The following is a 27,998-nucleotide window of genomic DNA, read 5'->3' as shown; positions in this document are numbered from 1 at the left end:
CAATAACGGGCGATCAAAAGAACGTATCTGCACCGAAATGCTATCATTAAAAACGTCATCTCGGCACGCAAAAAATAAGCCCTCAACCGACCCCAGATGATGAAAAATGGAGACGCTACGAGTATCGGAAAATGGCGTAATTTTTTTTTTTTTTTTTAGCAAAGTTTGGAATTTTTTTTCACCACTTAGATAAAAAATAACCTAGTCATGTTTGGTGTCTATGAACTCGTAATGACCTGGAGAATCATAATGGCAGGTCAGTTTTAGCATTTAGTGAACCTAGCAAAAAAGCCAAACAAAAAACCAATATGGGATTGCACTTTTTTTGCAATTTCACCGCACTTGGAATTTTTTTCCCGTTTTCTAGTACACGACATGCTAAAACCAATGATGTCGTTCAAAAGTACAACTCGTCCCGCAAAAAATAAGCCCTCACATGGCCAAATTGACGGAAAAATAAAAAAGTTATGGCTCTGGGAAGGAGGGGAGCGAAAAACGAACACGGAAAAATGAAAAATCCCCCGGTCATGAAGGGGTTAACTAGCACTTGCTTATTACTGTGATTTTTTTTTTTACAACAGAGTATTTTTGGCCTCACTGTGCTCTTTTGTGTCTTTGCAGGCATGCATTGCATTTTTTGGTCCGCTACCCTTGCTGTATACAGAATTTTGTTTTTAAATTTTTTACAAAATACAGGCCATTGAAAGTCTGTTACCTCAGTCAGACACCTGGTCTATCTTTGGTCTTCAAATATTGGATTTTCAGGCATACATTCCAGTTTTTGGTCTGCTAGACTGCTAACCTTGATGTATACAGTATTTTCTTGTTTTTAAAATTGTAAAAAATACAGCCCACATATTGAAAGTCTTATCTCAGTCATAAGTCTGGTCTATCTGTGGTCTTCAAATCTTGGCTTTTCAGGCACACATTCCAGTTTTTAGTCTACTCTTGGTGTATACAGTATTTTGTTGTTTTTTAAAATTGTGAAAAATGCAGGCCACGTATTGAAACACTCTGTTATCTCAGTCACACGTCTAGTCTATCTGTGGTCTGCAAATCTTGGCTTTTCAGGCATACATTCCAGTTTTTGGTCTGCTACCCTTGGTGTATACAGTATTTTGTGGTTTTAAAAATATACAGGCCACATATTGAAACTGTCTGTTACCTACGTCCGATGCCCGTTCTATGTGTGATCTAAAAATAGTTGTTTTTCATGCATACATTCCAATTTTTGGTCTGTCTAATACCCTAGGTCTATACACTATTTTGGTAAAAAACAACATATATTACAGTGTGGTACAGTAGTTCCGTGACACGCCTCATCTATCGGTGGGCTACAAAGTGTGCTTTTGAGGCTTCCATTCTCCTTTTTTTGCAGTGTGTTACCCTAGCTATAAAAACTATTTAGCAGTAAAAAATATATAGGCCACATATTAAATAATCTGGTATCTCAAACGCCAGATGAATCTGTGGCCTACAAATTGTGGCATTTCAGAGCTACATTCCACTGTTTGCTGCCTTTGACCTGATTTCTATACACTATTTTGGGGCTAAAATAAAAACACAGGCCACATATTTTACAGTGTGGTATCTCCGTGACACACCTCATGTATCTTTGGTCTACAAAGTGTCTTTAAGGCTTCCATTCACCTTTTTTGCTGTGTGTTACCCTAGCTCTAAACAGTAAACACTATTTTGGGCTGAATGTAAAAAAAAATAAAAAATTACCCCATGGGGAAATGTTTGTCAGCCCATACACTTAGGGTATGTGCACACGTTGCGGAAAGAAGTGCGGATTTTTCCGCAATGATTTTGGTAAATCTGCAGGAAATTCGCACTGCGGATTTACTGCGGAATTGTGACAGTTTTTGTGCGGATTCCTATTATGGAGCAGGTGTAAACTGCTGCGGAATCCGCACAAAGAATTGACATGCTGTGGAATAGACAATGCAGCGTTTCCACGCGTTTTTTTCAGCAGCATGTGTACTGCAGATTTTGTTTTCCATAGGTTTACATGGTACTGTTAACTCATGGAAAACTGCTGCGAATCCACAGCGGCCAATCCGCTGCAGATCCGCAGCAAAATCTGCAACGTGTGAACATAGCCTCAGTGTAAGGGCCTTCCTCCACATCTCATCATCCACTGCCACTAGATCACCAGGGTTAACGTGTTCCGTGCTGCTACAGCCAGTCAATTTTTTGGCAAGGGTGTCTATGATCCCCATAAAAAATTGTGTTTAAAAATGTACCCCCATGGTGAAATGGTTGTCAGCCCATACACTTAGTGTATGGGTATTACGAGTCTAGGAGACCCGCTCCTTTGTAATGGGACTTTTTTTATTTTTTATGAGGCCCTCCTCCATGTTTCTTCCAAAGGGGGATTGGGGTGCGTGCAAATTTGGGTCAAGGCGGCTCTTGCATTCAATGCATAAGAAAACAGTATGGCAGGACCAACTGAATAATGTGAAGTGGGCTTTCCTGTGGCCATCCAGTACCTGGGTGCATAGACTTATTGGGATGCATATGACTTGAAAGCAGGGCAGGCCTTGCTTTCAATTCAACATTTTTTAAGGAAGCACTCCTGTACCTCTCGTGAAAGGGGTATTGGGGTGCGTTGTAATTCTTGGCAGCCCAATCACTCACTTCATAGGCAGTAACAGCATAGGAGACTCACTGTTTAATAATTGCCCTTTAAGAATATTAATGCCGCCTAATGCCCCTCTAAAAATAGGCTTTGTGACTTTAAGAGTCCCTCCTTCATAAATGAAACAAGATGTCTCCTTATGTGTCATACACCACATGGCCAGCTAGGGTTGTTAAATCTTACAATGACATTTCCCAGTGAATGCATTTGTATTGGTTGAAAGCAATGTTACAGTTGAAAAACGCATCAAAAACTCTGCGTGTGAACATAGTCCAAGTGATGGAGGAACATTTTGGTCTGGGGTTAATAATTTTGCCTTATATTCAACTCATTACCCTGGAAAGGATGTACTTTAACATATTTCCCAGCAAAATCCATTTTCGTTTAGTTTTCGTATGTTTTTTGTGCACCTGTAAAAATGGCGTGAAACTCTGACAACATTGCTTACAGCTGTGACCTAGGAGTCAGAAATGCTTCCAGGGGCGATTCCCCATGATGTTCCTGGGTCACTTGAGCAGAGTTTTCATTTTCAGACACTTTTAGACCTTAAAAAGACCCCCGAGGGGGTCGAGGTAAAATTATTCGGGTTTCCCATAGACTTACATTGGGCTGGTTGCTCTGGTCGAGTACCCGAGAATTCCAATTTGCTCGACCCGAGCATTTTAGTGCTCGCGCATCACTGGTTAAAACTATTCCAACATTCCCCAAGTGATGTCTCTGATGTTTATTAACAGTTGATTTCCAAGTAAAATATTTCCCACATTAAGAAAATGAAAAAGGCTTCTCTTCCGAGTGACTGCTCTGATGTCTAACAAGAAGCGCTTTCCATTTAAAACATTTTCCACATTCTGAACAAGAAAAAGGCTTCTACCCCGTGTGAGTTATTGTGTGTGTAACAAGATTACTTTTATAGTTAAAACATTTCCCACATTCTGAACAGGAAAAAGGCTTCTCCCCCGTGTGAGTTATCTGGTGATTAACAAGCACTTTTTTATGTGCAAAACATTTTCCACATTCTGAACAAGAAAAAGGCTTCTCCCCCGTGTGAGTTATTTTGTGTGTAACAAGACTACTTTTATGGTTAAAACATTTTCCACATTCTGAACAGGAAAAAAGCTTCTCCCCTCTGTGGGTTCTTTGATGGCTAGCAAGATGTGATTTCCGGATAAAACATTTCCCACATTCTGAACAGGAAAAAGGCTTCTCCCCTGTGTGGGTTTTTTGATGGCTAACAAGATGTGAGTTCTGGATAAAACATTTGCCACATTCTGAACAGGAAAAAGGCTTCTCCCCTGTGTGGGTTCTTTGATGGCTATCACGAGTATTTTTTAATTTAAAACATTTCCCACATTCTGAACATGAATATGGCTTCTCCCCTGTGTGAGTTCTCTGGTGAATAACAAGCAGTGATTTACGCGCAAAACATTTCCCACATTCTGAACAGGAAAAAGGCTTCTCCCCTGTGTGGGTTTTTTGATGGCTAACAAGATGTGAGTTCTGGATAAAACATTTCCCACATTCTGAACAGGAAAAAGGCTTCTCCCCTGTGTGGGTTCTTTGATGGCTATCACGAGTATTTTTTAATTTAAAACATTTCCCACATTCTGAACATGAATATGGCTTCTCCCCTGTGTGAGTTCTCTGGTGAATAACAAGCAGTGATTTACGCGCAAAACATTTCCCACATTCTGAACAGGAAAAAGGCTTCTCTCCTGTGTGAGTTCTATGGTGATAAACCAATTCTGATTTGTTGCTAAGACATTTCCCACATTCTGAACATGAATATGGCTTCTCCCCTGTGTGAGTTCTCTGGTGAATAACAAGCAGTGATTTACGCGCAAAACATTTCCCACATTCTGAACAGGAAAAAGGCTTCTCTCCTGTGTGAGTTCTATGGTGATAAATGAATTCTGATTTCTTGCTAAAACATTTGCCACATTCTGAACATGAAAATGACTTCTTTGCTTTAGGAGCAGTTAGTTTTTTAATGCCTTTTTTTTTACTTTGACTTTCCTTAGTAGTCAGTAATGAATCAGAAGATGGGACCTGTTTCATAGGATCAGATGACAAATCTTTGCTGTGAATGGATGATGGTATATCTGGAGTAAAAGCAATCACTTCAGTTGTATCTTGTAGGATTTCAAGATCATCAGATTTAAAAATTGAAGATGTCAGCTGTCCCTCTGATCTCCTGGTACAGTCATCTAAGATAAAAAAACAATTTTTTTTATAAAAATATTCTTGAATTTTATATTTTTTAACATTTCTACTTAAACAGTCCATAAAATGGCAAGCCATGTAAAAAATACTTTATTTACCAAGACAATGACAGTTCACAGTCTAATAGAAAACCTTGTTGGATGAACAAGTAGTGTGTAGTGATCAACCGTTTGTTCATTCTGCCTCCCAAATATCGAATAAAAAGAAACCAATCAATGTTATGTAGGCAAAAATAATACCAATTCTCTTCTCACAAAAAACAAGTCCCCACTCAGGTCCATTGTCACGATATTGTATGAAATATCATATAAGTTTGTTTCCCTGCCAGCACATATAGTGTGGGCGGCGACCCCCCCTTCACTGTGTTTAGCTTTCCTTTTCAATGCGTGTGGGGGAGATTTTATTGCCTCTAGCTCTGAGAGCAAAGGAATTTATGACCAGGCTGGAATCTTCCTCTAGCAGAAACTGGATTAGAAGTTTCTAGAATCCATGAGAGTCCTTTGTTCCATTATTGTAAGATATTGGGCCAATGACTGGGGCCAAGAGAATCTTAGATAGATATTGCTAAAGTCCATCGGAGCATCTATCCATCACGGTAAACATGAGCTTCTAACTCCATCAGGGAATAAAGTACGGATTTCTACTTAGGACATATTTGATCTCATTAGAATGCCAACGTTAATACGAGATGAATGCTGGGTTTGTTATGACTATGACATGTTCTGGAGCAGAGTTATAGAAATTAGACAAATTTAAGGTTGAATTACTAAGACTGAGGAGGTAGGAGGGACGGAGTACTCCAACCCCTTTCTGTGATGTCACAAGCTGCAGCTATAAGATTTCTGGCCAGATTCCAACAGTGAGTCTGTCTGCTGGAAGCCATGTGAGTTTGACCTGAAGGGCTGTACCTAACCAGTCCTAATTCATTGGGACAGATGGAAGCCCACTAGCCTGGTTGCCTGAACTGATATGAACTGAGCACATGTAAGTGTTACTTCTCATTTAACCCCTGTATATTTTATAATTACCTTGTACATATTTGCAATTGTCTCTTTTGTAACATCCTTGTAATATTTTTCGATAAACAGTGCCTTAAAATCATTTATGGACATGTGGAAGCTGGGAAGGCATACGGGACGCGGCGCTGCTCTCTGCTGGAGCCGGGTCCCTTTCATCTCAGAAGCAGCGGCGGTGGATGGTGCTGGTGAGCGCGGCGGGGTGCCTGCACGCAAGAGCTGTGAGGACTGACAAGTGGCGGTACGTGCCTGGGGCAGCGGCCATCAACTTAGCGCACACCCTGACAGGTAGGGAAGTTGCGCTTTTGTATAAATCATTTTTATTGGTCACAGCAATAAAAAATAAAAGTAAACAGTACAAACTGGTACATCTGTGCAATGATATGCAATAGTTTCAAGTCAAACAGGAAGAGCATAGTTACAGCATTTAAGTCTTATGATTTAACTTTCTGTTTAATAATGCTCATGGCTATCCCGAGATTATGAGGTGATAACAATAAAGAGTAGCCGGGATATTTGGCAACCATTGTTAGATTCCTTTGTAGTTATTTAAAATACAATATGTATAATCAAAACTGGATATGAGGAAGACAAACAGAGAAAGTAAGAAAGGGGAAATAAAAGGGGGTAGAAAGAAGAAGAGAGGGAAGGATGTGGGTGTGGGGAATTCAAGGAAGGAGTGTGGCTGCCTCCATATCCCAGCGGACAGAACGCATGCCGAGAAACGGCCCGGAAGTAGACGAAAATAAGCTACATACTGTGTCGGGTTCTGGAAACCCAGAGATCTAGTTCAGGAGTTTCCCTAAAAGCGATCCTTGGGGCCCATATGTTGTAGGTTTTTTCTACATTACCTGATGACTGGTTTATCAGCTGCTCCATTCTATAAATGTCTGCCACAAATTCTGTACGGGTAGGAAATTTTTCTTGTTTCCAAAACCGAGGTATTAGATTTCTGACTGCGGTAAGAAAGTGTCTAAGGATGCCCCTCTTGAACCTAGATATTGACAAATTGCTTAGGGACAACAATGCTAGACTTGCTGAAGGTTGGATCTGTGTAATAGATAGCTTGTTATGGAGTTCAAAGACAGCCAACCACAATTCCTTTATGGGGGGGCAGTCCCACAAGATATGCATGTAAGAGCCCATTTCCTTTAAGCATCTCCAGCAGGTGTCAGGGGTCGTGGGGAACACTGCATGCACCATGACGGGGCATCTATACCATCTTGCTAGAATCTTATAGCTCCTCTCTGGTGATACCGCGCATAATGACGATCTAGACGAGAAGAGAAGAATTTTCCTTCTGTCTTCAGCTGACAAGGGCCTTCCCAAATCACCCTCCCATTTCGAGAAAAACAATGGCCAACCCTGCAGTGGAGCCCTCCCCTCTTGGAAGATCTTATATAGCAGCGAGACAGTATGGTCTGGGGGGCTCGCTGATATGCAAAGCATCTCAAAGGGAGTTAGCGGCCTGCAGATATTGGTTTGTTTAGAAATTGAGTGGATATAACTTTTAAGTTGTTCATAGAAGAACCAGTCAACAGAGCGTGTTTCCTCCTCTGGGAATAGTTCCCGAAGGGACTTCATCCCAGTTTCTTTTAAATAGTCATGGATGATGGGTTTGGAATCTTTTCTCTTATTTAGAAATGTCTCTCTATTCAGCCCCGCCGGAAAAGTAGAATTGTTATAAATTGGGATTAAGGGGCCCGGGAGAGTTGTGATCTGAAGGTCTTTGTTTCGGTTTTTAATAAGAAGCAATATATTTCGTGTGAGGAAGGGTATATAGGTGCCTGGCCCTAGCCCCTTGCCTCCTGTCCAAAGTACAACTTGGGAATCGCACCCGTTAAGATCGTTTTCTAGGTTTACCCACTTTTTGTTGTTTTTACTGTGATAGAGGTCTAGGATACAAGTTCCCATTGATGCATAACTATAAATCGCGAGATTCGGGAGACCCTGTCCACCCGCCAGTTTAGATCTACTTAATGTTGTGTATGAAATACGTGCCCGATTATGAGACCAAATAAAACGGGTAATTATTTGTTTGAGGCGGGAAAAGAAAGAGGCTGGTAGATATAGGGGAATTGTTTGAAAAAAATATAGGAGACGGGGCAGGAGGTCCATCTTAACTGCATTGATCCTACCCAGCCATGACAGATGGAGTCTGTGCCACCTCTCTAAGTCTGAGTTTGTTTTCTGTAGAATTGGCGCAAGATTGGTTTCATACAGTTTAGACGTTTTGCTTGTAATTTTAATACCTAAATAAGTAAGGAAATCAAAGCTCCATTTGAATGGGAAGGTCTTCCTTAATTGATCCACCAAGGGGAGTTGGAGTGAAATGTTTAGGATTTCGGATTTATGAGAATTCATTTTGAAGTTACTTAGTTGGCCAAATTTATGTAACTCCGAAATGATGTTTGGCAGACTCGTAGAGGGGTTCGTGATATATAGGAGAATGTCATCTGCAAAAAGTGCTAGCTTATGTTCGTCAGAACGTAGTTTTATACCATTAATTGATGGGTTGTTTCTCAAGGCCACAGCTAAATGTTCCATTGTTAGGATATATAAGAGGGGGGAGAGTGGGCACCCCTGCCTTGTACCATTTCTGACCGGGAACATATCTGATAGTGTGCTGTTTATCTTAACCTGAGCACTAGGAGAAGAATATATGGCGGAGATCCTACGCAGCATATTTTCTTTTAGGCCAATTTCCTCTAGGGTCTGAGAAATAAATTCCCAATGGACCCGGTCAAAGGCCTTTTCAGCATCAATTGACATGATACACAGGGGGTCCCCCTCTCTGCCCGCTGTCTATTAGAGAAATAGTTCGGATTGTGTTGTCTCTCGCCTCTCGCCCTGGAACGAAGCCCACCTGATCCTGGTTTATTAGTTTTGATAAAAGGGGACATAATCTATTGGCTAACATTTTTGCATATATTTTAATATCCAGGTTTATGAAAGAGATCGGGCGGTAATTATCGCATGTAGAAGGGTCATTACCAGGCTTAGGGAGAAGTGTTATGTGAGCGATGAGTGCCTGAGTAGGGAAAGAGCCTCCAAGAGAGACAAAATTACACGCCTTCAGAAGTATAGGACTAAGTAGTGTGTTGAATGACTTGTAAAAGCCTGCTGAGAATCCATCGGGGCCCGGGCTCTTGCCCTGTTTCAAGGCGCCGATGGTCTCAGATACCTCCTCCACTGAGAATTCCTTTTCAAGATCAAGTAAATCGCCTTCCGGCAGTGTGGGTAATTTATGTTCCTGTAAATATGATTTGATTTTATTACGGAGAGAATGTAGTGGAGCCTCTTTATAGTGACCCGCTATGTTATATAGAGATTTGTAGTATTCACTGAAGTTAGAAAGAATATCTCTGGTATTAAACACTTTCTTCCCCTCTTTGTTTTTAATAAAAGTAATGTAGGTATTGGGGTTGCGTTGGTTAAGGGCTCTGGCCAAGAGTCTACCACTTTTATTGCCGAGCTGATAGAAGCGACTCTTGAGTCTTTCTCTGAGGCATTTGGATTTTTGGTCTATTATAGATAGCAGTTTTTGTTTAGCCGAGGAGAGCCTAGCAAATGTGCTGGCCTCAAGGTCTCGTTTATGTTTGTTTTCTAATTGGTGGATTTGTTCTGTTAGGCTAAGTATTTCCGCTGCTCTTTCTTTTTTTAACCTAGCGCCATGAGAGATGAGGACGCCTCTTATTACACTTTTCAAAGCTTCCCATTTTACAGTGGGGGACGTGGTGTCTTCCTCGTGGTCGGTCAGGAAATCTGTGATTGTTTGATGAATCTTAGATTTACATATGGGATCCTGTAGCAGATTTTCGTTCAGGCGCCATGAGAAACCTGATCTCAAGGCAGAATGAAGTGAGATTGTTAGGTAAATAGGGGCGTGATCTGACCACAATATTGACCCCACGTCCGCCTTTACCTGCATATCAAGCAACTTATGTGAGACGAAAAAGTAGTCTATTCTACTGTAAGGCTATGTGCACACGTCAGGTTTTTTCCTGAGAAAATCCGGAGATTTCTGGCAGAAAATCGCGTTTTTTTCCGCGCTGATTTTTCGCGTTTTTTGCGCGGAATTTTTGCGTTTTTTTTTCCCTGAAAGTCCTTTTATTAGGGAATCCGCAAAAAATACGCAAAAAGAATGAGCATGTTCATTTTTTTTGCGGAATGCGTTTTTTTTGCAGAAAAAAACGCATCCATCTGCACAAAAATTCCGGAATGCATTCTAAATGATAGGATGCATATTTTTAGCGTTTTTGATGAGGAATTATAGCGTTTTTATAGCGAAATTCCGCAAAAAAAACCCTAAAAATCCAGACGTGTGCACATACCCTAAGTGTTATGTATTTTTGAGAAGAAGCTATAATCTTTAGTTGTTGGGTTAAGAACCCTCCAGACATCTACCAGTCTCAAGCTGCGCAGCTGGGATTTTATTTTTTTAATAGAAGATGTAGGATATGAAGACTTACCCGAAGAGACATCCACTGCAGGGTTCATAGGAATATTAAAGTCGCCCCCAAGTATCACAGGAGAGGAACCAGCAAACTCCTCGAGACGTCTTTTGCAATCGGCTCCAAACTTCTGTTGCCATTGGTTTGGGAAATATACGTTAGCAATTACAAGCTTACGTGCTGCCCATGTGATGAGTAGGAAGATATATCTGCCATTTTTATCAATTTGTGAGTCTAAGATCTCAGGCATAAAGGATTTGTGGAAGGCTATTGAGACACCTTTTGACTTTGAAAATGGATTTGGGCAGTGATACCATTTGGGATAATTTTTCGTGGTACAGTGTGGTACCACCCCAGATTTGAAATGTGTCTCTTGGAGCAGTAGCACCGAGACCTTCTTTTTGTGGCTATCAAATAGGACCCGCCGTCTTTTTTCTGGTATATTTAGCCCCTTTACATTGAAGGAGCAAAATTTAACTTCATCCATTATCAAATACCTTTACGCCATCCCATGCGCTCCATCCGCCAGAACACACGACAACCAAGGGTAGAAGGGAAGAAACAATAGGGGGGGAAGAGAAAAAGGTGGGGTAGAGAAGAAATAATAGAACATGGAAAACATAAAAGAAGGTGCGTTAGATTTGACGCACCAAATCAGACTATGTATCCGTGTAGTTAGGGCAAAAGAATGGAGAAGGAGAAGTCTCCTCCCCTCCCTTCACCCGTGCACCTTAGTTGGATAAAGGAAGCCGAGGGAGACACCGATCTCCCCCAACCCCCCCGAACTTGATAGGTCCCATGAACGAGAACTTTCAAACATAACGTCTAGTTGAACAGAAAAATAGTCCTTGCACCAGCGATATGTCCCGCATGTCATCAGAGAACACAGTGGTAAAAAAAAAAAAAAAAGGGGGGGGGGTGAAGAGGGGACAAATTCACCGATGACATGCCGGACACCACGCGTCCGAGTGCTTAAATAAGATCAAACCTCCAAAGCCAGCCCATGGCGAAACAGACCGCCCCGCCAGAAGACTTAGCCTATTAACAATAAGTGTTCATGAAACCACTCAACTGCAGCAGAGTATCTGAGTACATAGCAACAATGAATAGAAACTAATTGAAACTAAGAAGAAAATGGAATAAAAGATGAGAGAAGAACTTCATGGAGGATCTGAGGAGCCTTCGTTAGTATGACGATTCTTGGAACGGGGAACCTTGAGCCACCTTGGAGGAGCATATCTGGGAGTGTCGGAACCAAAGGCCAGTCTGGAAGATCTATAAGTGGAAGTTCAAACGTGCCCAGGAAGTTAGCCAAGTCCCCAATCCGGCGGAAGTAAGCGCTTTTGCCACCTTTGGATGCTGTTAATTGGAATGGGAACCCCCACCTGTAGGGGATATCTCTTTCCTTGAGAACCTCCAGCAGGGGCTTCAGAGCTTTGCGCAAGAATAGGGTGCGCCTGGATAGATCTGACAGGAGTAAGATTGGATGGCCTTCAAACTGAAGGGGTCCCTTTTTCCTAGAGGCCATCATGATGGTCTCCTTAACTCTGAAGTAATGCACCCTGCAGATGACATCTCTTGGGCGCGACTCAGACGTGGGTTTAGGACCAAGGGATCTATGAATCCTGTCAAACTCAATGGTGTTATCCTCGTGGTCGCCGAGAATGTCCAGAAATATTCTCTGGACCGTACGGTCTAGGTCTTGAGGACTGACAGATTCTGGAAGGCCACGAATACGAATATTGTTACGCCTGTTGCGATTCTCCAGGTCTTCAAGGCCAGATGACATTTTCTCCAGTTTCATGGTGTGGTCCATTAAGATTTCTCTGTGTGCCCGGAGCTCCTGTGAGATATCCTCTTGTGACTTTTCCACCTCTTCTATACGTGATGTAAATTCTGTCTGTAAATTATGTATCTCCTTTTTGTACGAGTTCTCAAGCCTGCACGCAAAACTTTCCAGATCCGTTTTAGTTGGAAGAGCTTTAATGTATTTACTCAGATCAGCTATATTCATGTCCTCAGGCATGTCTCCATCTCCACTATTGTTGCCTGTTGTTTTTTTAGGAGAGGTATGTGAGGTCTGTGGCTCTTTTAAGGAGGAACTATTTTTGTGCGGGGTTTGCGACATTGTTGATCTGGTGTTCCTTGTTTGGAGTGGCTGGTTTAAGAACCGTTCCATATCCTCTATAGGATGCTCCTTGTGTAAGCTTGTGGGTTGCCCAGAAGTCTTCTTAGTTTTACCCATATATGTCTGCTGCTATAAATTGCCCATATTAATGTTCAGGGGAGCATGAGGGAGTATCAGTCACCACATCAGGCAAAGCCCCCAATCAGCAAGCCCCCTCCGAGGTGCGTTAGTTATGATCTTGAAGTTAGTGGGGCATATACAATGACTTGATCCAGGAAAGGGAGCCTTTAGATGTTATACACAGTTCCAGCACTAGGTGTCACCAGAGGTCTGAGCTTGAATATTGTAGACTTGTTACGTGGTGTGCTGGGGTTCTGTTTGTTAATAATAATGTAAATAAGGCACAATGACGGCCCAGTAAGGGGCTATGGTGGGGTGGCTGCACCGCTTCTACAGCAGGGATGATAAGCAGAATGGTATGCAGGGGTGCCGGTTATCTTGAATACACCCGCCCTGGAATGGCGCTTCTCTATGATGGGCTCCGTCCCCAAGATGGCGTCCACCCTCTCAATGGCGGGAAAACAATCCACGCTGACGGCACAATGGTGAGTGCCCCAGGGGTTCTCCTATCCCACCTATAACAGTCCTACCTTCCTTGTCTTCCTCTTTAGTGAGGTGTGCCCTTCGGGGTTCCCCCAGCAGGGATTCCAGGATGCCTGCGGCGTTCTCTCCGTGAGCGCTCACCACGCGCCGTCTGCCGAGCCTCTCTGTGCCGTCTGCAGGGCCCGGGGGGATCGGTGAAGCGCAGTCTGCGCACTCCTCGGGGATTCACCCGCAGGGGTTCCTTTTGAGCACGCCTGCTGTTTTCTCCCCGCGGGTGCTCACCGCGCTCTGTCTGCCGAGCTCTCCTGTATCGCCCGCAGAGCCTGAGGGGGCCGATGGAGCGCAGACCGCGCACTCCCCAGGGATTCACCCGCAGGGGTCCCAGCAGAGCACGCCTGCGGCGCTCCCTCGGCGAGCTTCGCAGGGAATCAGGGGCGAGAGGGACTCTCCTTCACTGCCCCCCTCAGCTCATCGGGGGTCCGCGGGCTTCTTGCTGCCGCTGCTCACCTCGCCACGCGCCGCCCGCTGTGCCGGCTTGTGCTCGATGAGCTGTGCTGTACGGCCGCTCTAGGCCTGTGGTTCCGGTGCGGTGTCTCCTTGTGGAAGGGGATCACCGGCTGAGGGTCTCCCTTGGTCCGGGTGAGTTGCCTGGAGATATTTGGAGGTCCACGCTTGATTAAGGTCCGGGGGAAGACCTTTTTTCTCCTTTTTGTTGGAGCTCTCCACCATGCGTCCTTCTTCTCCGGCTGCTGGACACGCCCCCCCGGGAAGTTGCGCTTTTAATCTTATCAGCGGCGCTGGGCGGTGAGTGTGTGCCTGAAGAAGTAGGGGTGGTGCAGCGTGTGCCCTGAGAAAGTGGGACCTGCGCCCCCGTCGGGTGGACATTTTCCCTGCTAACGCCATAACATTACAGGGATTAACCCCTTTCTAGCTGCTCCCCTTATGGTAACTGTGGAACTGCACGGCTTGTGTTACAGCGGCTATCTTAATTGTTGTGAATTCTGTTGTTGAACTCCCTCCTGTGGTCGTGAATGGTACTTCGGTGAGTTCTGTTTATGGGCTCCCTCTGGTGGCTATGAGTGAAGCTGCTGCTTCTGAGGTTCCTTACACAGGTGACGTGGTTTATCCTTTGGTTTGCTGCTCTATTTAACTCTTCTCAGATCGTTACTCCATGCCAGCTGTCAATGTTTTTGCATTGGTTCAGTTCGCTCCTGGATCTCTCTGGTGACCTGCCTTCTCCTGCAGAAGCTAAGTTCCTGATAGTCATTATTTGTTCACTGTTTTCTTGTCCAGCTGGTTATCATGATTTTGTCTTGCTAGCTGGAAGCTCTGGGATGCAGAGTGGCCCCTCCGCACCGTGAGTCGGTGCGGAGGTCCTTTTTGCACACTCTGCATGGTCTTTTGTAGGTTTTTGTGCTGATCGCAAAGTTACCTTTCCTATCCTCTGTCTATTTAGTAAGTCTGGCCTCCCTTTGCTGAAACCTGTTTCATTTCTGTGTTTGTGACTTTCATCTTTACTCACAGTCAATATATGTGGGGGGCTTCCTTTACCTTTGGGGAATTTCTGAGGCAAGGTAGGCTTTATTTTCTATCTCTAGGGCTAGATAGTTCTTAGGCTGTGACGAGGCGCCTAGGTCTGGTCAGGAGCGCTCCACGGCTATTTCTAGTGTGTGTGATAGGATTAGGGCTTGCGGTCAGCAGAGCTCCCACATCCCAGAGCTTGTCCTGTATGAGGTTTAACTATCAGGTCATTCCGGGTGCTCCTAACCACCAGGTCATAACACTTAATATACCGGATACCCTAAGCTGCCTTCTCAGCGGACTCTTGTCTTATAACTTTGGGCTTCATAGTACAAGACTAGAAATCGGAATATAACTTATCCATAACTACCCCTGAGGTCGCTTTGTGAGATCCCCTTGTGAGTACCCACCATGCAGCACTCTAGAGGAACAACGGCTGCTGAAAAATTAAACAAATATGCCAAAGACGATCCTCATGATAATGTGCGCAATCTTAGAAATAATCCTGCACCATCCCAGCGTAAAGGTCACCCCTCTGATAGTAATGAGGAGGGAGGAGAGGATGAACTGACTCTTAAACAGGCATCAGAGCAGTTGATGCAGGCTCCCTCACTAGATCATCTCTTACGGAGAAAATAGAAGATGTGCATACTGAGGTGGGACGCCTGCGACATGACATGCAAGCTATGAGAGGGCGCATCTCAGAGGTTGAAACGAGGGTGTCTCATATAGAAGACACTATCACCCCTATGGAAGCTAAACTGACTAAAGCTGCTGGATCCGTAAATGCCTGGAAGCAAAAGGCAGACTACTTGGAAAATAGACTGCGCCTCAATAATATCCTTATTATAGGTCACCCGGAGCGGTCGGAGGGTCAGCAGCCTGAGCAGTTTCTGGAGGAATGGCTTAAGTCGTCATTGGGAGATGGATTCTCCTCGACATTCTCGGTGGAGAGGGCCCATAGGGTCCTGAAGAGACCTCTTCCTCCTGGAGCTCCACCACGGCCTTTCCTGGCACGTCTCCTTAATTGTAGAGACAGAGATGCCATCCTTCGCTTGGCGCGACAGAAGGGCCTCATTAAATTCGATAATGCTACCATATCGATCTTTCCAGATTTTTCCATGGAACTTCAAAAGCAGCGGGCACGACTTATGGATGTCAAGAAAACTTAGAGATAAGAACATCGTCTACTCCATGCTTTATCCAGCCCGGCTTCGTATCGTCCATAAGGGCTCCTCCTTATTCTTCACGGACCCAGCGGAGGCGACCGAGTGGCTGCGGTCTCGCGGGGGGTCGAATGCGGAAGACTCCTAACCTGGGTTCCCTGATTAATGGCAATATAGATAGAGCTTTCTGTCTGGGTGCGGAAAATGTCAACAATACCGGACACTGAATCCAGTGAGGGTATCCCCTTTTCAATTTGACTGTGGGAGTATGGAAATATACTCCCCTACTGTTCAAGTTTTGTTTAGTTCAGTTTTATGTACTAGTTTTGGTTGTTTACTAAATATGGTTGCCTCTAATACTAACTCTTTGCTCTGTGTGATGCCGCTGAACTGCACCCGAACAATAATGATATGCATTAATTCCCCCTTTAAGAGTAAACATGGGGGTTGAACTTATATGTATGACCTGGAACATACGAGGTATAAAAACCCCTCGAAAGAAAATTAAGGTATTTTCGCAGATAAAAAGATATCACCCTCATGTTGTAGCACTAATAGAGACACATTTAACAAGAGACACGGCTCGATGTATGCAAAAGCCATGGGTACAATGGTCCCTACACGCATTCCACACTAGCTATTCAAGAGGGGTCTCTCTGCTGATACACAAGGAGGTCAGATGGGAGGCCAAGGAGGCGAGACGTGATCCAGAGGGTCGTTTCGTCTTTGTGCATGCATTTATTAACTCACGAGAGTATGTGTTGTTATGTATCTATAACCCCCCTCCTGCCAACATGTCAATCCTATGTATGGCTCTGGGTTTCTCCTTAAAATATCCGGAAGCCAATGTTATTTGTATGGGAGACTTTAATTTAATTATGAATCAATCCATGGATAGATTGAGATTGGACGACGTAGCATCAGGGGAAGCTCTACCTCAACACCCCTCTTAATTAGCAATGTTTATGGAAGGGAGCGGGTGGCTAGATTTATGGAGAATAAATCATCCAAAAGTTAAAGGGTACACCTGCCACTCGTCTACTAGGCAGTCTCTATCTCGAATAGACTATATATTTGGGTCGGGTGGTTTGGCATTACGGGTGGATAGCATTGAACATGGTAATCGGGGGATCTCAGACCATAGCCCAATTATTCTTAAACTTAAATATGGGCAATCCGATAACAACAATAGGTCCTGGAAATTGAATCCCTTCTGGTTAAAATTGATAGACTCTAGTGATAGGACAGTTGATCAGTTGAATGGTTTTATGCTAACACATTCGGAACTCCAAAACCTTGGTTTATTCTGGGATACCCTGAAGGCATACTTGAGAGGATGCTTGTCTTCTACTATTTCCTATATCAAGAGGGTGACGGCGAGGGAGGACGAGGAGATAGAGCAAAGATTAAAAGACTCGGAGGCCACTTATATAGCCAATCAGTCCAGCAGTAATAGAATTGAGTGGCTTACTTCCCAGAGACTATATACCCAACATGCAGACGCTAAGTCAAAACGCAAATTATTTTTCACTTGTCAGTCCTATTTTGAGCTGGGGAATCAGGCCAGCACACTCCTGGCCTTCTTGGTGCGTCAGCATAGCATCTCCAACACAATATTGCAGATCCGGGTGTCCGATGGCTCATTGGTGTCCTCTACTGATGGAATACTTCAGGGCTTTTATGATTATTATACTTCGCTGTACAAGTCTAATAGTGGTTTTGATGTTGATGAATGCTTGGATTATTTATCGGATATAACATTCCCCTCGCTAAGCCCATCCCAACGAGCCCTTATGGAGGCTGAATTTACTCTGGAAGAGGTAGAACATGCTATAGCAGATATGGCTACTGGGAAGGCCTGGGGACCTGATGGGTTTCCCATTCAATTTTATAGGAAATACCGTGGTAAATTGGCACCTATGTTGCTGAAGGTACGTAGGGGAATATGGGAGGGAGAATCTGTGCCCGAAACGTTTTATGATGCTATTATCATCGTGCTCAGGAAGGAAGGGAAGGATCCTCTGGATTGTGGATCATATAGACCAATTTCTTTGGTGAATGTGGACTATAAAATTTTTACTAAAATTCTAGCTACTAGATTGAATGCGATCATATTAGATCTCATACACCTAGATCAAACCGGTTTTATGCCCGGGAAAAATACTTCTATTAATATCAGACGGGTGCAATCGGTCATTCAATATAGTTCACTAGAACCGGATAACAAGTGGGCATTGGCTTCGCTGGACGCAGCCAAGGCTTTTGACTCCCTTGAGTGGTCCTTTTTAGTTGCATGTCTACGGAAATATAGGTTCGGGAATAAATTTCTGAGAGGGATAGGTACACTATATGCGAAGCCTGGGGCACGTATGGTGGTAAACGGCTCTATATCTGCACCATTTTCCTTGCATAGGGGAACTCGCCAGGGATGCCCTCTCTCCCCAGCTCTATTTGCCTTGGCTATAGAAGCCTTGGCAATACGGATGAGGTCCTCTGTAGACATTAAAGGGATACATATTGCTGATCGAGTGGACATTATTGGTCTTTATGCTGACGATATGGTGGTGTTTATGGACCAGACAGAAGATACATTACCAAAAGTAATAATGTTTGATAAATTTAGTAAGTTTTCTGGCCTATATATAAATTGGGATAAGTCTGCCAATGCCATGCCTTGAAACCCTCTCGCTGCTGCCCATTGTCTCCAATTTTAAGTATCTTGGAATACATATGTCTCAGCGCAGTCACCTTGATCTGCATGTCAATATATATCCACTACTGGACGTGTTTAACACTAGGACTACTGGACTCGTGACCCCGCCTAGAACTACTGAAAGGAGTCATTTTGACTCCTTGCTTGTTTTCGTTTATTTTTAGAGTTTCATTTGTGGTTATTTATTAATAATTATATTTTTTGTAATGTATTATTGTGAGATCCAACAGTAATGCTTTTGATTGTTTTTTTTTCTGCTTTTCTTATTTTTCTACAGAAAATAACAATAATTATAATAGACGTTTTTCAAACATTTTTTTTTATTCAAGTGCACACATATAAACAACAACTGAAGAACAAAAAGCAGAGAAAATGTAGGTGGAGGAGCATAAAAATGAAAATATGGCGCAGAATTCACCTTCTAAACATTTGGTGTTTCGCATTTTAGGCATTGCCTTTGATTTATGGCAGTACATTGCCCACACAAAGACTTACCACAAGTCTTACAATTGCCGACAGATCTATTTTTCTTGCACTTTTCTTTGATCTGGCAAAATTTTGTTTGAACCATCACTTCTGAACATGTAGAAACTTGGGACGTGGAACCCTTTTCCCTATCTGTGACATAAGGACCACTCAACTCTCTCACAAGCGTTTGCAAAAATGCCTTGCGTGACATTTTTTGGTGGGTAATCTCCTTGAATATTATACATGCATTTATACCCGCAAAGTCTAAGGCATTTTCAAATGCATGAACAGGCCATCTCCTTGTGGATGTTCGTGTGGTATATTTTCGTGCCATCTGATCCACTACATCTACTCCATATTTTGTTTCATTGTAAAACTTTACCGTTTCTGGAGGTTTTTTTAGCGGAATCAGCACGCAACAACAAAATCTGGATGGACGGAACTCAAAATGACAACATTTTTGTTGGGCTTTCCTTGATATACTGTAAGTGTAAAATTGTCTTCATTTCTAAACACTTTAGTGTTGTACAATTCCTCTTTCATGGATTTTATTTCTTTAGGCACTTCTCGCCTTATCTTATTCAGTGTTCCCACGATGGTTGTTCCTTTGCTTTTTAGCTGTTTAGCTAATTTTACTGAAGTAAAATAATTATCGGTTGTAACATTGCGACCTTTTTTCAAAAACGGGTCCAATAACTTCATTACCACATGGTCAGCTAAACGGTCCTCAGAACGGCGTGTGTCATCTTTGCCTAGATAAGGGAAGCCATTTGCCAGATATTTGCTCTCCTTATCAACAGCTAGCCAATATTTGTGGCCATATTTATCTGGTTTGGAAGGCATGTACTGCGTGAATGGACACCTAGTTTTGCTTGGGAAAAGTTGCTCATCCACCGTTATGTATGGGCCAGGTTTGTAACACGCAATACAATTTTCAATAAACCTGTCCCACACAGTAGAAAATAGAGCAAACTTGTCCGTTTGCAGTCTCTCCGATCGAGTAGATTTCTCATCAAATCTGAGAAACCTCATAATTTCAACAAAGCGGTCCCTAGACATTGTCGCTTTGCAAAACGGTATTCCCCAGTCATTACACCAAATACTGCTAATCGAGTGACGGTTCGTGCCAGATATTCCACGAGCATAGAATATCGCAATGAATGCATCTAGCTCCTCATCAGATAGAGTAAACTGTAAATTATTATTCCTGCATGCTTCTGCAAGCGTACAGTTCTTTATATGTGTCAATATATATGAATCAAAAAATAAACGCCATGCGCTCAAAGGACTATCGATAATGATATTTCTTCTGGCGTATCCTGTAGGGCCAGGTGCTTCTCGAAGAATATTTTGGCTGTCACGCCTACCAGGCAAGTGTTGTCCATCCGCTGAAACTAGTATTCCTTCAGATTCGCCTTCTCTGGTGTTTGTTGTTGCATTACCTTCGCCGCCATCGTTATCTGTTGTTCTTTCATTTCTGGGACGTTTTGCTGATTTTTTCTGTCCACGACCAGGAGGATGGTCACGAGGCAACATAACTGCATGAGCCCGATCCCCAGTTGATGTGCTTGGAATATCTGGAAAAAAGTTGATGAATATTTAGAATTTTTGTTTTGTAAGGGTCCGTGCACACTGGCTGGATTAGCGGCGGAATATCCGACCGGATATTCTCACCACAATCCAGCCCGTACCTGCCCGCTCAGGTACAGAGCGGAGTTTCATACCTGAAGCTCCGCTCCGAACCCCGGGCTGGAGCCGCTGTCTGGGACGGAGCCGTGCTCGCGCGTAAGCAAGCGCTGCTCTGTCCCTGACAGCGGCTCCAGCCCGGGGTTCGGAGCGGAGCTTCAGGCATGAGCGGGCAGGTACGGCCTGTATTGGAGGCAAGAATATCCAGATGGCTATTGAGCCAGAATTCTGCTAGTGTGCACAGGCCCTAACTCAGAGTGTGGAAGAACAAATAAATACACATAACTACTTACCTTCTGGTTTGTTCCTTCTGAGTCTTCAGATTCACTTGATATGTTCTGAGGAATGAAATCTTCATCACTGTCAGAATCAAATACATGTTCCTGCAATTCGGATTCCGATTCATCCTCCGGTATGGATTGCAAAGTAGCCAGAATATCCTGAGGCTTTATCAAACGTCTTCTCTCCATATTCCTCACAAATTCCATAATTCTATATAGTTCCCTGCTGAAAAATAGAAATGAAATGAAAACTAAAAGAAATAATAACTGTTCTGCCACCTTCAAAAGTAGGTGGGCTGAATCAGTTGACAGACAGCTAAACTATTTCGTAACAATTCATACCTGTATGAGTCTTCAGAGCTCGTATGTCTGAGTCTGTTCTTTGTCTCTTCAGCTGAACTGAAAGTAAAGTTACTATCCAGAATACTGTCTCCTGCTAGGACCTTAGAAAAACACCATCCTTCATTAGCATAAGATAAGAGCCTAGAGTAAACAAGCTATTTTGTTCAGCATTACACAGTAATACAAGCAGGTAAAACACAAGGAAAATGTGAAAAGTTGACATGTAAATTGAACTACATCTATATGTACATCAGGGTAAATAAGACAGTGAAAAAATTATGCACAAAACTTTATAGCAACATTTAGTGACAAAAGGACCTCAAAATATAGTAGGGAGTCAAAATGACTCCCTTCAGTAGTTCTTGGTAAATTTTGAAAAAAAACGCGCAAATTTTTTACCAAAATTATTTATTCTCACAAAATCTTTTTTCACATCATATTTGAGGAAAAGTCACCGAGTTTCAAGCCGGAATTCTGAAAAATGTAGTCACAGAAGAGAAATAAAAAACGAAAGGAGTCAAAATGACTCCATCAGTAGTTCTAGTGTTAAATCTAAATTGGCTACCTGGGACAAGCTCCCGCTATCTGTGGCTGGTCGTATCAACCTGATCAAAATTATATTGCTCCCAAAATTGAGCTACTGTTTTCAACATAGTGCCGTCTTAATACCTAAATCTTTTTTTGCAACCCTGAATTCCCTTACTACATCTTTCATATGGGGGAAGGCTAGGCCTAAACTTAAATTATCCACCCTGCAGAGACCCAAACAGGGGGGCGGGGCGGCCTTGCCGGACTTCTATCTGTATTACCTTGCTGGGCAGGCTAAAATGATAAATAAGTGGATGCCCGGGAAATCTCTTCCTAACTCTGAAAGCCATATATTACATTCAGCTAAAATTGATTGCCCGCTGGGTTTTTTAGAGATGGAGAAAATTGCCGTCCCTCGTTTGCTTCCTTTGCTCCGATTGGCATGATCGATATGGAGGCAAATTAAAAAAGTAACAAAATTTGTCGATATAGCAGCCGAAATGCCGCTATGGAACAATGGCTATTTTCCGGGATTATTAGGCCACCCGTCTACTGAATTTTGGATATCGTATGGTGTCCTCACAGTGAGTGATATACATAGCCTGGGGATTTTTGTTTCCTTTGAATAATTACAAAATACTCATAATATACCGAGATCTCAATTTTTCCACTACTTACAATTAAGATCTGCTTTCCAATCATATGTACGGAATACGGGTGCAAGTCGAGCTATTTCAACTCTACCGTTAATAGGAATTCTCAATTCACAGGGTCCTCAGGGACTTATTTCCTCTTTATATACCTGTTATCCATAGGCGAAGAATCTACCATAGATTCAATTAAGGGAAAATGGGGGAGGCTACTTCCAGATGCTCTGGGAGAAGAATGGGATGAAATCTTGGAATCTCCAACTAAGGTCTTACCATCAATCAATAATAGGATGATCCAACTGTATATCATATATCAATCCTACTTGACCCCGACTCGTCTTTTTAAAATGGGCCGTCTTCATTCATCAGACTGCTTGAGATGTCACTCCAGTGACGCAGATTTTATCCATATGATATGGAAATGTCCTGTTGTTTTTCAATATTGGAGAGAGGTGACGGTACTATTGACATCCTTGGTGTCGATCCCTGTTCCACTTGAGCCACTGGTATGTTTGTTTGGAGTATGGGAGGCGGAGGCTTGGGATCACCACACGGGAATTTTTCTGAGGGAATCGCTGTTTATGGCGCGAAAGGTGTTGGCAATGCGTTGGATGGGAGGTTCTTGTCCATCTCTTAGAGCATGGATTGACTTAGTGAACTCAATTATTCCGTATGAGCGGACGCTGTATCAAAATAGGGGTTGTCCAGCCAAATTTGAGAAGATATGGGGAAGATGGAACTCATCCTGTCATACTGTTTAGGTCAAAATGACTCAGTATACGCATAAGAAAAGGGTGTACGATTATGCGGACACTATTTACTCACAGGGAGGAATCTATTTAGAACTCTCCTGCAAGAGGCACTATGTTAGTCTTAGAGGCTTTATTAGAAGTTAGTGTAGTTAACCCCTTAAGCCCCGAGGGTGGTTTGCACGTTAATGACCGGGCCAATTTTTACAATTCTGACCACTGTCCCTTTATGAGGTTATAACTCTGGAACGCTTCAACGGATCTTGGCAATTCTGACATTGTTTTCTCGTGACGTATTGTACTTCATGTTAGTGGTAAAATTTATTCGATATAACTTGCGTTTATTTGTGAAAAAAACGGAAACTTGGCGAAAATTTTGAAAATTTCGCAATTTTCCAACTTTGAATTTTTATACCCTTAAATCACAGAGATATGTCATGCAAAATACTTAATAAGTAACATTTCCCACATGTCTACTTTACATCAGCACAATTTTGGAACCAAAATTTTTTTTTGTTAGGGAGTTATAAGGGTTAAAAGTTGACCAGCAATTTCTCATTTTTGCAACACCATTTTTTTTTTAGGGACCACATCTCATTTGAAGTCATTTTGAGGGGTCTATATGATAGAAAATACCCAAGTGTGACACCATTCTAAAAACTGCAGCCCTCAAGGTGCTCAAAACCACATTCAAGAAGTTTATTAACCCTTCAGGTGTTTTACAGGAATTTTTGGAATGTTTAAATAAAAATGAACATTTAACTTTTTTTCACACAAAATTTATTTCAGCTCCAATTTGTTTTATTTTACCAAGGGTAACAGGAGAAAATGGACCCCAAAAGTTGTTGTACAATTTGTCCTGAGTACGTTGATACCCCATATGTCGGGATAAACCACTGTTTGGGCGCATGGCAGAGCTCGGAAGGAAAGGAGCGCCATTTGACTTTTCAATGCAAAATTGACTGGAATTGAGATGTGACGCCATGTTGCGTTTGGAGAGCCCCTGATGTGCCTAAACATTGAAACCCCCCACAAGTGACACTATTTTGGAAAGTAGACCCCTTAAGGAACTTATCTAGATGTGTTTTGAAAGCTTTGAGCCCCCAAGTGTTTCACTACAGTTTATAACGCAGAGCCGTGAAAATAAAAATTCTTTTTTTTCCTCACAAAAATGATTTTTTAGCCCCCAGTTATGTATTTTCACAAGGGTAACAGGATAAATTGGACCCCAAAAGTTGTTGTCCAATTTGTCCTGTGTACGCTGATACCCCATATGTGGGGGGGGGGGAAGCACTGTTTGGGCGCATGGCAGAGCTCGGAAGGGAAGGAGCGCCATTTGGAATACAGGCTTAGATGGATTGGTCTGCAGGCATCACGTTGCATTTGCAGAGCCCCTGATGTACCCAAACAGTAGAAACCCCCCACAAATGACCCCATATTGGAAACTAGACCCCCCAAGGAACTTATCTAGATGTGTTGTGAGAACTTTGAACCCCCAAGTGTTTCACTGCAGTTTACAACGCAGAGCCGCGAAAATAAAAAAAATCTTATTTTTCCCACAAAAATGATTTTTAGCCCCCCACATTTTTATTTTCCCAAGGATAACAAGAGAACTTGGACCCCAAAAGTTGTTGTCCAATTTGTCCTGAGTACGCTGCTACCCCATATGTTGGGGTAAACCCGTTTGGGCGCACCGGAGAGCTCGGAAGGGAAGGAGCACTGTTTTACTTTTTCAACGCAGAATTGGCTGGAATTGAGATCGGACGCCATGTCGCGTTTGGAGAGCCCCTGATGTGCCTGAACAGTGGAAACTCCCCAATTCTACCTGAAACCCTAACCCACCCCTAACCCTAATCCCAACGGTAACCCTAACCACACCCCTAACCCTGACACACCCCTAATTCTAATCCCAACCCTAATCCCAACCCTAAATATAATCCAAACCCTGACCCTAACTTTAGCCCCAACCCTAACTTTAGCCCCAACCCTAACCCTATCCCCAACCCTAACCCTAGCCCCAACCCTAACCCTAGCCCCAACCCTGATGGGAAAATGGAAATAAATACATTTTTTAAATTTTATTATTTTTCCCTAACTAAGGGGGTGATGAAGGGGGGTTTGATTTACTTTTATAGCATTTTTTATATCGGATTTTTATGATTGGCAGCCATCACACAATAACGCTTTTTTTTATAGCAAAAAAGTTTTTGCGTCTCCACATTTTGAGACCTATAATTTTTCCATATTTTGGTCCACAGAGTCATGTGAGGTCTTGTTTTTTGCGGGACGAGTTGACGTTTTTATTGGTAACATTTTTGGACACGTGACAGTTTTTGATCACTTTTTATTCCGATTTTTGTGAGGCAGAATGACCAAAAACCAGCTATTCATGAATTTCTTTTAGGGGAGGCGTTTATACCGTTCCGCGTTTGGTAAAGTGGATGAAGCAGTTTTATTCGTCGGGTCAGTACGATTACAGCGATACCTCATTTATATAATTTTTTTATGTTTTGGCGCTTTTATACGATAAAAGCTATTTTATAGAAAAAATAATTATTTTGGCATCGCTTTATTCTCAGGACTATAACTTTTTAATTTTTTTGCTTATTATGCTTTGTGGTGGCTCGTTTTTTGCGGGACAAGATGACGTTTTCAGCGGTATCATGGTTATTTAAATCCGTCTTTTTGATCGCGTGTTATTCCACTTTTTGTTCGGCGGTATGATAATAAAGCGTTGTTTTTTGGCTCTTTGTTTTTTTCTTACAGTGTTCACTGAAGGGGTTAACTAGTGGGCCAGTTTTATAGGTCGGATCGTTACGGACGCGGCGATACTAAATATGTGTACTTTTATTGTTTTTTTTTCAGATAAAGAAATGTATTTATGGGAATAATATTTTCTATTTATTTATTTAGTAATTTTTTTTTTTTTTTACACATGTGGAAATTATTTTTTTTACTTTTTTACTTTGTCCCAGGGGGGGACATCACAGATCGCCGATCTTACAGTTTGCACAGCACTCTGTAAGATCAACGATCTCACTCACATCGCTGCAGGCTTACCAGCACCTGCAGGCGACCCGGAAGTGCTCCCTGCAGGACCCGGATGCAGCCCCACGGCCATTTTGGATCCGGGGACTGCAGGGAGAAGACGCTCGGTACACGGTGAGTACATCACCGTGTACCGATCGTCTCAGGGAAGCACGCAGGGAGCCCCCCTCCCTGCGCGATGCTTCCCTGTACCGCCGGCACATCACGATCATCTTTGATCGCGGTGTGCCGGGGGTTAATGTGCCGGGAGCGGTCCGTGACCGCTCCTGGCACATAGTGCCGGATGTCAGCTGCGATAGTCAGCTGACACCCGGCCGCGATCGGCCGCGCTCCCCCCGTGATCGCGGCCGATCGCATATGACGTACTATCCCGTCACTGGGAATTAAGTCCCAGGTCACCTGGACGGGATAGTACGTCATATGGGATTAAGGGGTTAAGGTTCAAAATAAGACGTTAATGATCAACATGCACAGTTTATTATCTTTATAATATTTTATACATGGCTATGTATGATTTTCTGTAATTAATGGATAATGATGAATACAAGCAAATGTGTGTATGATCTATCCTGTAATCAATAAACGAATTAAAAAAAAATAAAAAAATTTATGGAGTATAATATTTAATGCAGCAAAAAAAGGGGAGAAGCCAGCGCAGCCTAAGGTTAAGACGCAATACATAAAGTGCAAATGCACATATTAATTTCTAACTGTATTATCAAAATGAGACATTTAGCAAACAATTGATCAATTCTTTGAGCCACCCCGCCTCTTCACGGCAATCTCATATTGGGGCAGTCCTACACTACGTTTTTTATATTCGCTGTGCCATAAAGGCCTCCTAAATGAACTAAATGCAAGACCACATTAAAAACATGCTGTACCTGGAGCATATACTGAGTCACCCCCATGGCGCCAGAGTAGGCAAGCGAGGATAAAGGTTGACCAGGTCCGTGACCGCTCCTGGCACATAGTGCCGGATGTCAGCTGCGATAGTCAGCTGACACCCGGCCGCGATCGGCCGCGCTCCCCCCGTGATTGCGGCCGATCGCATATGACGTACTATCCCGTCACTGGGAATTAAGTCCCAGGTCACCTGGACGGGATAGTACGTCATATGGGATTAAGGGGTTAAGGTTCAAAATAAGACGTTAATGATCAACATGCACAGTTTATTATCTTTATAATATTTTATACATGGCTATGTATGATAATTTTCTGTAATTAATGGATAATGATGAATACAAGCAAATGTGTGTATGATCTATCCTGTAATCAATAAACGAATTAAAAAAAAAAAAAAAAATTATGGAGTATAATATTTAATATACTAGATTCGTTCTCCTGTTCTAAAACGTACCCTGTCTCCTGAAGGGAATTACGCAACTGTTTTGGGTTAGCTTCGGACCCGTTTAATCGAAGCTGGTGGCAGCTTACCATGTGCAGGCTTTTGGGTGATGTCGTAGCGACTGCGGCGTTGATAATTATTGTTCCTGCCTGAGCGGGAGTAGTTAATCGCGTCGCTGCAGCGTGCCCAATAGCCAGTACATAGCAGGCAGCCTTTCTGGCGACTAATTACCCAGGGTGCAGTACCTAATCTGACCTGAGTGTAAGGGGGGCGCCAGAGAGCTGCAAGTTTCAAGGGGAACTGTAAGCGGGATATACATAAATCCCTGCAGTTCGTGGTATATTGAAGAGCAGTGGGATACCTAAAATAAGCCCCTGCTGTAAACTAAGAGTTCAATAGCCTTGTGTGATTTTTCATCACATTGTGGAGTGGA

General features: G+C 42.9%; 1 protein-coding gene and 1 long non-coding RNA gene across 2 annotated transcripts in view; one reads left to right on the top strand and one right to left on the bottom strand.

The window, feature by feature from the left end:
- LOC138657476 (uncharacterized) overlaps window positions 1-27,998 on the top strand; it is a 119,264-nt gene that overhangs the window by 39,258 nt on the left and 52,008 nt on the right. Inside the window, exon 3 of the long non-coding RNA XR_011317049.1 lies at window positions 5,953-6,168. This is a non-coding gene — a long non-coding RNA (uncharacterized lncRNA). The remainder of the gene's footprint in view (window positions 1-5,952; window positions 6,169-27,998) is intronic.
- Window positions 163-27,998, bottom strand: part of LOC138657448 (oocyte zinc finger protein XlCOF22-like) — a 111,645-nt gene continuing 83,809 nt past the window's right edge. Inside the window, exon 7 of the mRNA XM_069745242.1 lies at window positions 163-4,848. Within this exon, the coding sequence (XP_069601343.1) occupies window positions 3,512-4,848 (1,337 nt within the window). The 3' untranslated portion in view covers window positions 163-3,511. The remainder of the gene's footprint in view (window positions 4,849-27,998) is intronic.

Source organism: Ranitomeya imitator, chromosome 1, assembly GCF_032444005.1.
Source record: "Ranitomeya imitator isolate aRanImi1 chromosome 1, aRanImi1.pri, whole genome shotgun sequence".
In the NCBI taxonomy this organism is placed as follows: domain Eukaryota; kingdom Metazoa; phylum Chordata; class Amphibia; order Anura; family Dendrobatidae; genus Ranitomeya; species Ranitomeya imitator.
Note: the sequence above shows the minus strand (reverse complement) of the source record. Positions and strands in the feature narration are given on the sequence as shown.